The sequence below is a fragment of the Fukomys damarensis genome, unplaced genomic scaffold (genome assembly GCF_012274545.1).
Source record: "Fukomys damarensis isolate Sample0158 unplaced genomic scaffold, DMR_v1.0_HiC HiC_scaffold_16, whole genome shotgun sequence".
NCBI lineage: Eukaryota > Metazoa > Chordata > Mammalia > Rodentia > Bathyergidae > Fukomys > Fukomys damarensis.
The window spans coordinates 126626105-126638330 of NW_022900928.1; the positions used below are offsets into that span (position 1 = coordinate 126626105).

Below are 12226 nucleotides of genomic sequence, written 5' to 3' on the forward strand. Positions count from 1 at the left end.
CCCAAAAGATTTAACAGAATTTTCCCCTTTGCATCCCTCCCTGCCCCCATCCTGATCTTTACATCTTCCCAACATTAGGGAAAGGCAGGAAGTTTTTCCCTGTGGGTTTTCTTTATGACGACACCATAGGGCTGGTTGATCAGCCCTAGGGAAAACCCCAGTGAGAACACGCCTTCTTGTACATTTCCAAACTTCGTTATAAGTAGAGCCATCCTGCCTTGCTCTAAGAGCAGAACAGCACTCGTAGAGCTCTTGGTACTCAGAACTGAGCAGACCCGTTCTTTGAGCTGGAAATGATGTGCAGTAGCAAGACTTTGTTCCTGGTTGCTTTGATGTCAGTGCTGCTACTCCACCTCAGCAGCAAGTTGGAAGGTAAGCGCTACCCTTTCTTTCAGCACAGGAGGCAGAACTGTTTTTCTTTTCCTCTAAGCCTTGTTATGTGAGTTCCCTAAGGGGCTGAGGCCTTTTAGGAAGCTTCCAAGGGGGAGTCATAAAGGCTGTCAGCTCATTCATGAGAGGAGGACAGCAGGATCACTGCTACCAAGCAGGCTTCCTCTCTGCTGTGAGTCTCAGCAGATCTGGAGAGCAGTGGGCTTTCAGAGGCCCCTGAACTTTAGGACAAGGGCAAAGTGCTGTTTCCGGGAGTACTGTAAATTGTGTGACTTTACCAGTCTACAAGGTCCTGAAACATAGGAAACACTTCAGCTTCCGTAACCTTTTCACTCGAGACTAAATAATCTCAGTGAAGTTTAAAACATGTCCTTTAGAAACAGATTATGACCCCTGACCTGACTATCCCTGCAGGCATCAATGATACAGCTTGTCAACTCTGAGCGACCATTTATTCCTTAGCTTAAGACAGGTTATAGTTTAACTCAGGGTAGTGTCCAAGTATTGCTTTATTACTAGGGATTCATCACTTTTAGCAACAGGTGCATGCTCGAAAAGACACACTTGAACTTGCATGAACAGAATTTAAAAGTACTATTAAATAGTATCACAAATGCAAAGTACATTAGCTGTAGCTCCTGAAAAATCACTTTCCTTTGTAATCCTACTGTTCAATGTTCCATAAGACAATAGATTAAAACATGCCAATTTACGAATTTAGGGGGCTTATCCATAGGTTTCTTTATTTTTTTTCTAAGTGGCATGAGGGACAAGTGCCCATATTCTTGAGTGATTATAGTGAAGTAAAATAAAATATTGTCCATTTGCATTCCTTACTAAAGATACTGTATTACTGAGAAGTAATGAATCTTCATACTGTGCTATTGAGCCAAACGGTTTTGAACCACTTTTTTTTTTTAAAAGAACTGGAAACTATGTTGCATTTGACCTCAAAGATCAAGACAGATTTCAAAGAAATTAAAACTCTTCCATGAAATGGATTATTTAGCACATAAAACAGAGTTTGTAGCTTCCTCGCAGCTTGTCATGGTCTCAAAATACCAATCACAGGATAAGTTCATCCCTGGGACTCAGTTCCTTTCATTTCTCTTTCAGCAGCAAGCAGCTTTGACTGTTGCCTCCAATACACAAAAGGCGTAATTCGCACCAGCTTTATTATGGGCTTCACAGAGCAGTGGGCCAATGAAGGTTGTGACATCAATGCTATCATGTAAGTTACCAGTTAAATACATGTGAATTTTAGGTATAATTCTTTGAGTATCATTCAGAAATGCAGGTGCAGTTAGCATGTTCAAACAGTAAATATCTACATTACAGTTCACTTTAAATAATACTGAAATACTAAAAAGCTTAGTTGGAAACAGAAACAGTAAGAATGGAAATCACTTTCTAAAGTAAACTTATAGGCTATTAAGTACTCTCTCAGGACTATATGGAAGACATGTATTGAAATGAGCATCTTTTATCAAAAATGATTGGGCTTGTAAGTAAAATCCCAGGCTAATTACACTATCATATGTAATGTTTCTGGCTCACATAGCATACTATATTTTACAATGATATGCTATTGACTATATATCAGTGGCAGGAAAATTAAATAACACTTCTGGGACTTTATCTTTCCAGTACTATAAAATTACACTTTGGTTAAAGTCAAGGAAAATCACCTTCATTTCTTTTCTTTTTTTTTTCTGAAACAGGGTCTCACTATGTAGTTGAGACTGACCTGGAACTCACTATGTAGCCCAGGCTGGTCTTGAACTCACAGCGATTCTCTTGCCTCAGCCTCCCCAGTGCTGGGACTACAGGCATGTGCCATTGCACCCTGCTTACCTTCATTTCTTGAATCAGGATTTATTTTAAGCATTCGTTACATTTTATCTCATTAACTGAAATGTTTAGTAAGCAGAGAAATCAATTGGAATGTGAAATTTCCATTGTTTGTTCTGTGAAAAAGCATTTAAAACTTCTTAAATGCAAATCAGTTTTTTCTGATCTTTCAGCTTTCACACCAAAAAAAGATTATCCGTGTGTGCAAACCCACAGCAGAACTGGGTGAAGAGGGCAGTGCGCATTCTCAGGTACGGATCACTGACTGGTCGGAAGGCAAGTGCACAGAGAGTGGGTCACAGCCTCAGTGCTAAGGAATTTTTCAGCCAACATTTGGGTTGGGCCATAAAAGCAGAATGTATTTTTCTACTTACAGATCATCATTATTTCATTTCATTGATGTTCTTCCTAGGATGTATTAGGCTCCCCTACACATTTACTAGTCACCGGTTACTTGCTTCTTGTTGCAGAAATTATTCCTATAGGGATATCTAACATTTAGTTGTGTGTTAAAACCAAAAAATAAGCATTAAAGAGATGGGTGGTTTTGAGCTACACTGATGCTCAGAGTAACATCTTATAAGTAGATAGCATCTAATATCAACGAGCCATAGATAGATACTGGACTTGGAAACAACGCAAGTGCTCGTACCCTCTTTCTGTAATTGGCTTATTTATCTTGGGTAAAGCTCATCCACATTCTCCTCATGGACTCTTGAGTTCTTTTTCACTCATCAGTGAGGTTAAGGACCTGGGGATCAACTCGTGGGTACCAAAGCCATTCCCGCAGCCAGTAACCACATTTGGGCTTACGCTTTTCTTCTTTTTCCCTTTACAGCAAAAAAGGCAAGAAGCTGTAAAAACTCATGCGCTTTCGGAATGAAATTGGACACAGCCCAAGACAAAGAACACAGCTGGCATGGGAGGTTTCATGAGCACATCGTTTAGCACTTACTGATTTGTGCTTTATTGGACTTGTCCAGTTGATGAAGTTGATCCATATTGCATCATAGTTTGCTTTGTTTAAGCATCACACTAAAGCCAAGCTTGATTTTATGTTAAGTTATTTATAGCTGTAGGATTTGTATGTGTGTGTGTGTGTGTGTGTGTGTGTGTGTGTGTGTGTTTAGCTATTTATACTAATTTCTCATAAGCTACAGCTTAGTGCAACGTATAACATTACATTTGGCGGAATGCAATTACATCGGACTTCTTGCAGGTAGTAAGCTATTTTAAAAGATGATTAAACTTTCCTTTGTGTGTATAATTTTGTTTTCTAAACTGCTGTTGTTACCTTATAAAAGAGAAAGGTGATTGTTGAAGGGTATATGCTGAAAATAAAAGAACCAAAAAAAAAGTTACTTGTTGATAGAGTCGTAAATTATTTATTATGATGGGTACTGAAAATATTTAAAGGTAGAGAAAATATAAATATTTTATGAAAAGTTGAATTCCCACCTGGCTGTTTCCTCTTTGTCCCTCATGGTCCTGGATTTGAGTCTGTATAAATTATAATGAAAAGTGTTTTATAAGTCAAAGCCATACACACCAAAAATTACAAAGATCCTGTATTTGAGATTCCATAGCCCAGTGTTTATTAATATAAGTTCTTAAAACACTTTGTGACTTCAAGAACACAACCACCACTCCGAAAATACCTGGAAAAATCAACCAGTCCATCATTGTGCCCCTAGGCAGGATGCCAGGAATGTTCATTTCAGCACAGGAGCATATTTCTTTTTTTAAAGTCCTCCTGAGTCATTAAGGAGTTTCCAAAAGGGAAATCACTCTTGGAGAGTGCTTAGAAACAGGTTGACCCTCTAACATGAGGGGAAACTCCAAACATGCAAAGGCTGGCAAAGTTCTCAGGAATAAGGCAAAGGGACCCTGAACCAATGTAGTTTCCATCACAATGTTTGTGTACTGAAGCTCATGGAGTGCCCCAACTCCAAACAGTCTGCCTCAATTTCTAAAAGACCCGAGGGTTCACTGAGGCAGGCGTGCTCATAATGAGACACAAGATCCAGATGTGCAAATACAGAAAGCACGGCAGAGTTGGGTGATCTGATGAAGAGCCAGCAAGTCGCTCAGTATGCCCCTAAGACATCTCTGTGCCCAGGAACAGTAAACCCGAGTCATCAGGGAAAGTATGCTCAACATCCTGTCTGTTTATTTAGCAAACATAAGTTTAGTATTTATTATACATGCCAGGCAGGGTGCCAAGTGTTAGAGACATAAGTGATTTAAGACTTGGTAATTTGCTCATCCATAATTAGGATTAAGCAATGTGGCAAGGGGGAGGGATTAGGGTATTACAACACATGGTGGTAAGCACTGTAATAAATTAAGTCATAGATACCATTGGGTATCATTAGTGAGAGCTTCCTGAAGAAAAGAATATTCACTTGACTGTATTAATCAGCGATATCCCATGCTCTTGACAGGAACAGAAGCCCAGTTCTTGAGCTGAGGTATGAAGGGCCAATAGGAAGCAGGAAGCAGGCAGCTGGAAAAGGGGCTGGAAAGAGCACTTGAAAATATCAAGGAGAGCGTTTTAGCTGTCACAATATCCAAGGTGGGGTACTGCAGGCATTCAGTAGGCAGGAGCCAGGGATGCACAGGATAGTTCTGCACAATGAAGAATTGTGCCACCCTTAATGGCGATCACACCACTCCCGAACAATGAAGCAAAAGTGTGCAATCAGTGGAGGTGGGGGTGGAGCAGCTGCGGATGAAGCGAAACTGTTACCTCAGCTCAGTGTAGTGGTTTGAGCTCGAATGTGGGAATTCTAGGGAGCCACTGAAAAAGTAAAGTCAAAGGAAAGGAAGGGGGGTCTACGTGGGAAGCAGAGGAACCAGAGCCAGCTGCATGGAGCGGGCTGAGAAATGGGGAAAAAGTAGTGAGCAGAAGCCATAATAGAAGGAAAGCTCCAGAAGAGATGAGTTGCAAACCCTGAGGCTCATCCCAGACACCCTTCCTGCCACCTTCCTCGGGCAGCCACATTTCGAACAGCACTGCCAGAGACAGGTATTGTCAGGGGACAGCAGATTTTTCTGACTGCAGGGACTTATCACTGGCTAAACCATGTAGAGTAACACAGATTTTGTGTGGTTTCCAAAGGTATCTGAATCTTTTGGGACCAGGAGTATTAATAACTTCTGGGTAAGTTTTGGGAGGCTGAAATCCCCAGGAGAGAATGCCAATTTGTTAATCAATCAACAATAGAAGAATCGAGGCGTCAGGTACATGGGCAAAGACACATGGGTAGATGGAGTGAGTGAGCCACTTGAGAAATGACACACAAGTCACAGAGATGATCTGTTAAGCTTAGAGCCAGGGTGTAGGGCCTCATTCTGTAATTTGAATGTGCGATACATTAGTCTCACTGGACTAGTGATGCTGCCCTCAGTTCAGCTTATTTTTCATTTTGGAAAATGCATATCCATTAATTTTAAAGTAAGGGATAATTTACTTGCTGTACAATATGCATATCTTGTGCATGAAGCTTGATACATTTTTATATGCATAAGTACTTGATTAGCAACCCTTCCCTTTAAAGATAATAAACATTTTCAGTACCCTGAAAGGCTCCCTCAAGCCTCCTTAAGCCCAAAGGCACAGTTGTTCTGACCCAGCCACAGCAGATTGACCTGTCTCTCGATTTCATGTATATAGGGCTATACAGAATGTGTTTTTTGGTTCTGGGCTTCTTTTTACTTTTATTTTTAATTATATGTGTAATTCTCACTTTTAGATTCAAGAAATACTGATAAGATGAGTAACAGTGGTAAACTTCCCTCAAGACTCTTCCCTTTTCAGGAGTAACCCTTGAAGGTGCCTCTGCTAGGTCTTCGTTAAAAATCCCTTTTTGGCTTTTACAATCTTCTTGAGAACATAAGTAACCGTCACTAATTATGGTCCAAGGCTAGTCTTGTCTTCTGGAGTCACTCTCACAACCTGAATGTCTCTGAGGTCTCCCCTCAGATACTTTCCCGAAGTCTCCTGTTGCGACTGCTGACGGATGGCCATAGGTGTACCCTACATCTGGTTGACTTGCTATGTTCTGAGGTTGTCTGCAAGATCCTCAGTGTTCCACTGTATGTGCTTCCCATCAGTGTCACAGTCATTAAGAGGGTAAAGGAGATGAAGATGGGATACTGTTCTTTGACCCTGGCAATCTTTAGGTTATAGGTCTCTGTAGGTCACTGGTAGCTTGGTTGTATTTGGAGAGCTAGTAGGGAAGAGAATCCCAAATGATAGCAGGTTGAACACTGAATAGTGACAAATGGTTCAGCAATGAAGGCAAGAGGAGACACAATCTAGAAGCTGGGATACTTTAATGTGGAAAAGTATTGAAATGCAGGCATTAAAATATTATGATTCTATAAGGAGCAGTGGTCCCCTCAAGATGTAGGACACATGAATAAAGAATGGGAGTAGGTGGGAGAGAATTCTGCAGGGATGGAGGAAGTTGGAGTTTGAATCTTGTGGTCCTTCTCTCCTTGGTGAAAGGCTCATCTCTGGAGACTGACGAGGGAGGGCAGGGCAGGGGTGAGGTTTTGAGATGAAAGGAGAAGCTTTGAGATAGTGACAGACACAGAAACACATGGGAGGGTTGTTCCAAGGTGTTGGGGCTCCACTGAGGTGGGAGATGATGAGACTGCTGCTGCTGCAACTGAGAAGACCCAGGTATAGAAATCAATGGCAGCTGGTTCCATTAATGCAGATGCGATGTTTCAGTGCAGGGTGGTACAGAATAGGGACTGAAGGGCTTCTCCATTAAATCTGGGCTGAGAACATCTGAAAGACTGGAAGGAAATGAAGAGGCCCTTAGATAAAAGGGTTTAATGTGGTCAAAAGGTAGGAGAGTTCAGGAGCCAAGGTCCAGGGTGTGGCTGTGGGTGTAGAGTTCAAGTGTCATGTGACTCTGAAAGTGTCTTAGTCACTTTGCTGTTTCTAGGACAAAATACTCTACGCCCACAATTTAAAGGAAGGGAGGATTATTTTGGCTTGAGGTTTTGAGAGGATTCGGTCTAGAGTTGGCTGGCCTCAAGGCAGAAAGGGCTTGGTTGGGGAAAGCTGCTCAACCGTGACAACCAGGAAGTATAGAGAGAAGGGAAAAACTGGGGAAAAGAATAGACTTTTCCAGGTCACACCCTCAGTCACCTACCTCCAACCAGGCCCCACCTCCTAGCAGCTATGGACTCACCAATGGATGGATCCACAGACCCATACAACACCTCATGATTCAATAATCACCCTTCAAACAAGAGATTATTTGGAGGACATCTTAGATCTAAACTATCATACAAGACAATTGAGGTGGACTAGACATCCAGTCAGGACAGGGCAAATCCCAAAACAGAAATTCTTGTAAGAACTCCCATGAATCCATCACCCAGTAACAACTAATAAATGACCAATTGTTGTTTCATTTATATCACCCAGCTCATCTTCCACCTTTCTCCGTACTCCTTGGATGATTACTTTACAGCAATTTCCTGAGCTCAAATTAGTTTGTCTATAATTATTTTAATATATATATATATGTATATATATATGTATATATATATATATACATATATATATATATTTAAGGGCTTTTAAAAGCACAATTTCATTATCATGTATTTAAAAATCAGCACTAACTCCCTAATGTCACCAAATATCTTTGTCAATATTCAAACTTCCATGTTACTTTTGTTTATTTTATGAGGGGGTAAAATAAAATTTCATAATAAAAGAAGCAGCTAAGGCACCGTGAATCATTATTTACACTGTAGTCACTCAGGCCATGCAATATAGACAAAATGATTCTTGCAAAGAAGAAACAAATAGAAAATTGCAAAATTTTGATTTAACATCATCACATTACAGGGACACATGCACACTCATGTTTATAGCAGCACCAATTATATAGCCAGATCGTGGAAATAGTTTGCATATCCATCAACAGATGAAAGATAAGGAAAATGTGGTATTTATACATGATGGGTAAACTTGAGGCCTGTTACTCTTTTAAACAAAAAAATTTTTGTTTAAAAGTTGAATTGTTTGAAATGAAGAGTCAAAGGAGAGGGAAACGCATTGCACTTTGTTTTTTGTTTTTGTTGTTACATTTAAATGCCACCTCCTTTTGCTTTTCTCTTATGGTCTATGGTCTGGACAGAGATGTGTGTAGTTGTCGTCTTCTGGGCTCGGCTGGTTGCATGCCTGCGGTGCTACTCAGCATGCTCTTTGACTTCTACCTAGTAGAGGCTGATTGGGGGAAGGAGGATGAGACCACTGTACATGTGTGAGTACAAGCCAGGCCAGCAGCAGCAGAGAAAGGAGTTTAGGACCTTTAATCAGCAGTCAGATATTCTAAAATTATCTATCTGCTTCAGAGAAGGTGGCAGGTAAGGTCTATAGTGAGAGAGAGAAATGCCCCCATGGGAGCACAGGATGCTGGTCTCCACCCAGGGCTGATCTTGTGCTGGAAGAGGCATGGAAGAACCCTTTTGCCTTGAAAAGTCCCCTGGGAAGTGGTACTCTTGCTATAAATTTAGATTTCAATTAAGGCAAGGAGACAGGGTGTGAAAGATGGAAAGACAGGGATGCTGCTTTATAATGTTAGGAAAAGAATTGCCAGAAAAGGTGTAAGAAAACAATGGAACTGAGTTGGAGGCACAGAATAAAATTGGAAGGGGAGCATGAAAATGGGAAAGTAAAGATTGATGTGAAGAGTAGGTCATTACTAATACCGAGGCTATAGTGTATTTATGTGCTAAGTATGGCTTGCCGAGACTGCTACTGCATTATCTCATTTAAAGACGAGGTAGGTATTATTTTTATGCCCAGGTTTTGAATAAACAAACCAAGACTTTGGGGGGATTAAGCAACTTATGCGCAGTCACACAGTGTTTAGAGATGCGATGGTTTTGCTGGCCCCAGTAATAACTGCGTGACTCTGCGTCAGTGAAGGCAGAGCATTTCTGGAGTCCAGAGCTCCTAGGTGCTGATGTTTGGTAGTCTTCAAGGTCGTCTGTATGCTCTGCTGTCTGAGAAGGTGTTAAAGAGGGAGAACGGCTCATCTTTGTATCAAATAGCCTTCCTTTCCGGTTTGTTTCTTCAAGTAGTGAGCTTCCACCATGAGGCGGACACTTTCCCTCTAGTGGTGGAAGATATTTATTACACTGTGGTATGTTTTTCATTAAATCTGTGTGGTTTACTGAAGGAAAATTATATTTTCTACTCATTCATTCATTCACTCAATAGATGAAGAGCCATCTATTAGGCACCTGTTACTCACCAGGCACTGTCCCCATTCGCTGGGGACAAAATCACAGTTTCATGTAGCTGATCTTCTGGGGTAGGGATCGGACAATACACAGTAATAAATAAATATATAATATGAAAAGGAAAATAAATCTGGGTAAAGGAATAAAGAGTTGGGTAGGGCTGGAAGACATTTCTATATCCGTGTAGCACCTATGACAACTTATTCTCTTTTTCTCAGATACAATGCACACATCTTCTCCCTGGTAGATGAGGTAAGAAAGTCAGATTTCATTAAATCTTCCCCAGAGAAGTATCTCAAGTTTTGGAGATAACATCAGGCCAGTGAGGATTATTGCATTAGTCCTTGGTTTCGGCTGACAGAGTGGGTGGGTCATGAATTACAATTCCTAAAATTATAAAAATTTTTTTTCCCCCTAGATTGACTTTTTGTTTAATCTAGTGTCAAAACTCCAAATGGGATGAACTCAAGTTAGGAAAACTTACATGTGTGTTCAAGCTGTGGTTTGGTGATTTAATCAGCAGTATTGACAGCCACTGAGTTTGGGGTTTTTGCAAATTTATTTTCTTTTTGGTTCTGACTCAATGAAAACAGGTGAGCAATGTTTATGAATGGATCTGACATGATAACGTGGTTATAAGAAATGCTGCCTATAGTCCACAGTGGTCCAACATATTCTCCATTTTTAAAAACACTTAGCATCAAGGCACTTTTAGCAAGGAATAGTTACAAACGTGAAAGATTCATTTCAACTTTTTTCATTTTTCTTGTTCCCACTTTCCCCTACCCGAATAACAGTGACCTTCAGACATATTTGAGAGCTAAATCCTTACATTCCATGTGATGAGGAAGTGTCAGATTTAGGTTTATCAGACTCAAGCCATCATGCAGGCAGTGTTCTGGTCCCCAAATGTCAGGAAGAAAAGAAGTGCTCATTCCCGAGTGGGGAAATCTAGAGATGGGTCCATGTGGAAGGAGGAAACAAGGGCTAGGAGACCAAGAAGGCAACGAGAGGCTGGCTCTAGAGGGCTCAGCACATGCATTCACAAATTCACTTCCAACACTCGCCTCCAAGACCACGCTTTCCTTATGTGAATTCTGCTGCCACAGGCAGTTTCTCAGATGGCTCTCAGCACTGTGTTGAGGGTGGAACGAGACAGATCAAGCAAAGCTTCTTCATTACTGAGGAGAATGTCCCATGCCTCTTGAATTACATGGCATAGCTCAAGGCAGGAGCTGGGATGTGAGATTCTCTTTAAAGCATGCAAAGGGTGGTTCCCCACCGCCAGGGAGGGAGAAGGCTCTTCTTTTATTTTTCTGTTTTGCTGGATCTCTGTGGCCTACCCTTGGCATTGTGTCAAATACATTCAGGGCAGAGGTTCCAAACAGAAAGATGATGTGGCGCCTAACTCCTTTCATGAAATCGAATTCAAGGAAACGCAGCAGTTTCTTCCGCCCTTTTTCATTACCCTGTTCCTGTGGCTCCAGCATGTTGGGTGCAATCTTATCAGGACCGGATGTTGTGTTTCACCTGTTGAAAGGATTCCACTTCACCCTCAGGCCTCCTGGGCATGGGTTGTCTTCCCCACCTTCCTCCCCTTGCTGCCACCGCCTTGCTCAACTCAGCTCTGACCCTGCCTGGGCCTGAACTGGCTTGCCCTTCCTCCCTGCCCTACAAATCAGCCCCACTTTCTCTTGGTGGTGAAATCTGCCAGCAAGTGAGTCAGCTGGGGAGGAAGTATCAGTTTGAGTAAAGGGATATTTCCTGTCTCACAACAAGGAGGTAAAAATACTGTCTCTCTAAAATAAAATGGAAAACCAACAGCAAAATTGCTGAGTCCCACATTTTAATCTATAAATGAAAGGGAAAAAGAGACTTTGTAAAAAAAAAAAAAATCACGAAATCCCCATCTTTAACAGCAATTCTTTAGAAGCAGAGGGAAGGGCTGTGAGCTCTACCTGAGGCTTCTGATGAACACAGTGCCCAATGTGTAAGGACACCTTCAAACTGCCAGGTGGAGAAATTGACAGGTATGCACCAAAGCTCTTGTACTCCTTGTGTGCATGGGTATGTGTGCCAGTGACTGTGTCTGCACACATCCCAGAAGTGGCTGGAGAAGAGGGTCGAAGAGACAGTGGTCTGCTTAAGGAGGTGCTTTCTACCCCACACAGGGAGATCCTGGAAGGGACTCCAGGGGTGGGAGATGGGATCTGAGGATGTTGCTGCCCTTCTTGATCCTTCGATTTCATTTCTTTTTATGTATCTGTATTTCAATTTATATTTTCATCTCCTTCCATCATCTCACTTCTCCTTTTTTACATCTTTTTCATTCTTCTTTTTTCTTTCAATCTGTCACTAAGCTTCTTTCTTTCCCCAGCTGGCCTATACACGAGGAGGCAACTCCAAATCCACGCTCTCATAGCCAGCCTAGTCCTTTCATGCCCTTTGGCACTCCACTTGTGGCTCAGGTCATCTTCTTGATTCACAGGTTGCTAAGCACCACTATTGTGATCTAGTATAGTTGCAAATTTAAGGTCTTCCAAATCAGCTGGGTTTTCAATATATAGGCCAAAGCAGAAATTGCCATGGACATTAAACTGGAAACTCTATTGCAATGGGGAAGAGAAGCCAGTCAGTACCAAATCTGGACCCAAATCTTTAAATGAAGGGCAGATGAGATTTTAAAAGCTAGAGTAGGACATCA

The 12226-nt window shown here is 41.5% G+C and overlaps 1 protein-coding gene across 2 annotated transcripts; it reads left to right on the top strand.

Annotated features, from left to right (window-relative positions):
• Positions 1–222: 222 nt before the first annotated feature.
• Ccl20 (C-C motif chemokine ligand 20) lies at positions 223–3560 on the top strand. Of its 2 annotated transcripts, none has more exons than XM_010608145.2 (4): positions 223–372; positions 1510–1621; positions 2415–2492; positions 3080–3560. In XM_010608145.2, exons 1-4 carry the CDS (start codon positions 294–296, stop codon positions 3099–3101), a joined length of 291 nt encoding a protein of 96 aa, XP_010606447.1. In that variant the 5' UTR covers positions 223–293; the 3' UTR covers positions 3102–3560. The 2 variants fall into 2 exon arrangements, with proteins under 2 accessions (XP_010606447.1, XP_010606446.1); XM_010608144.2 differs by having other exon boundaries at positions 1507–1621; positions 3080–3559.
• The last annotated feature ends 8666 nt before the right edge of the window (positions 3561–12226 follow it).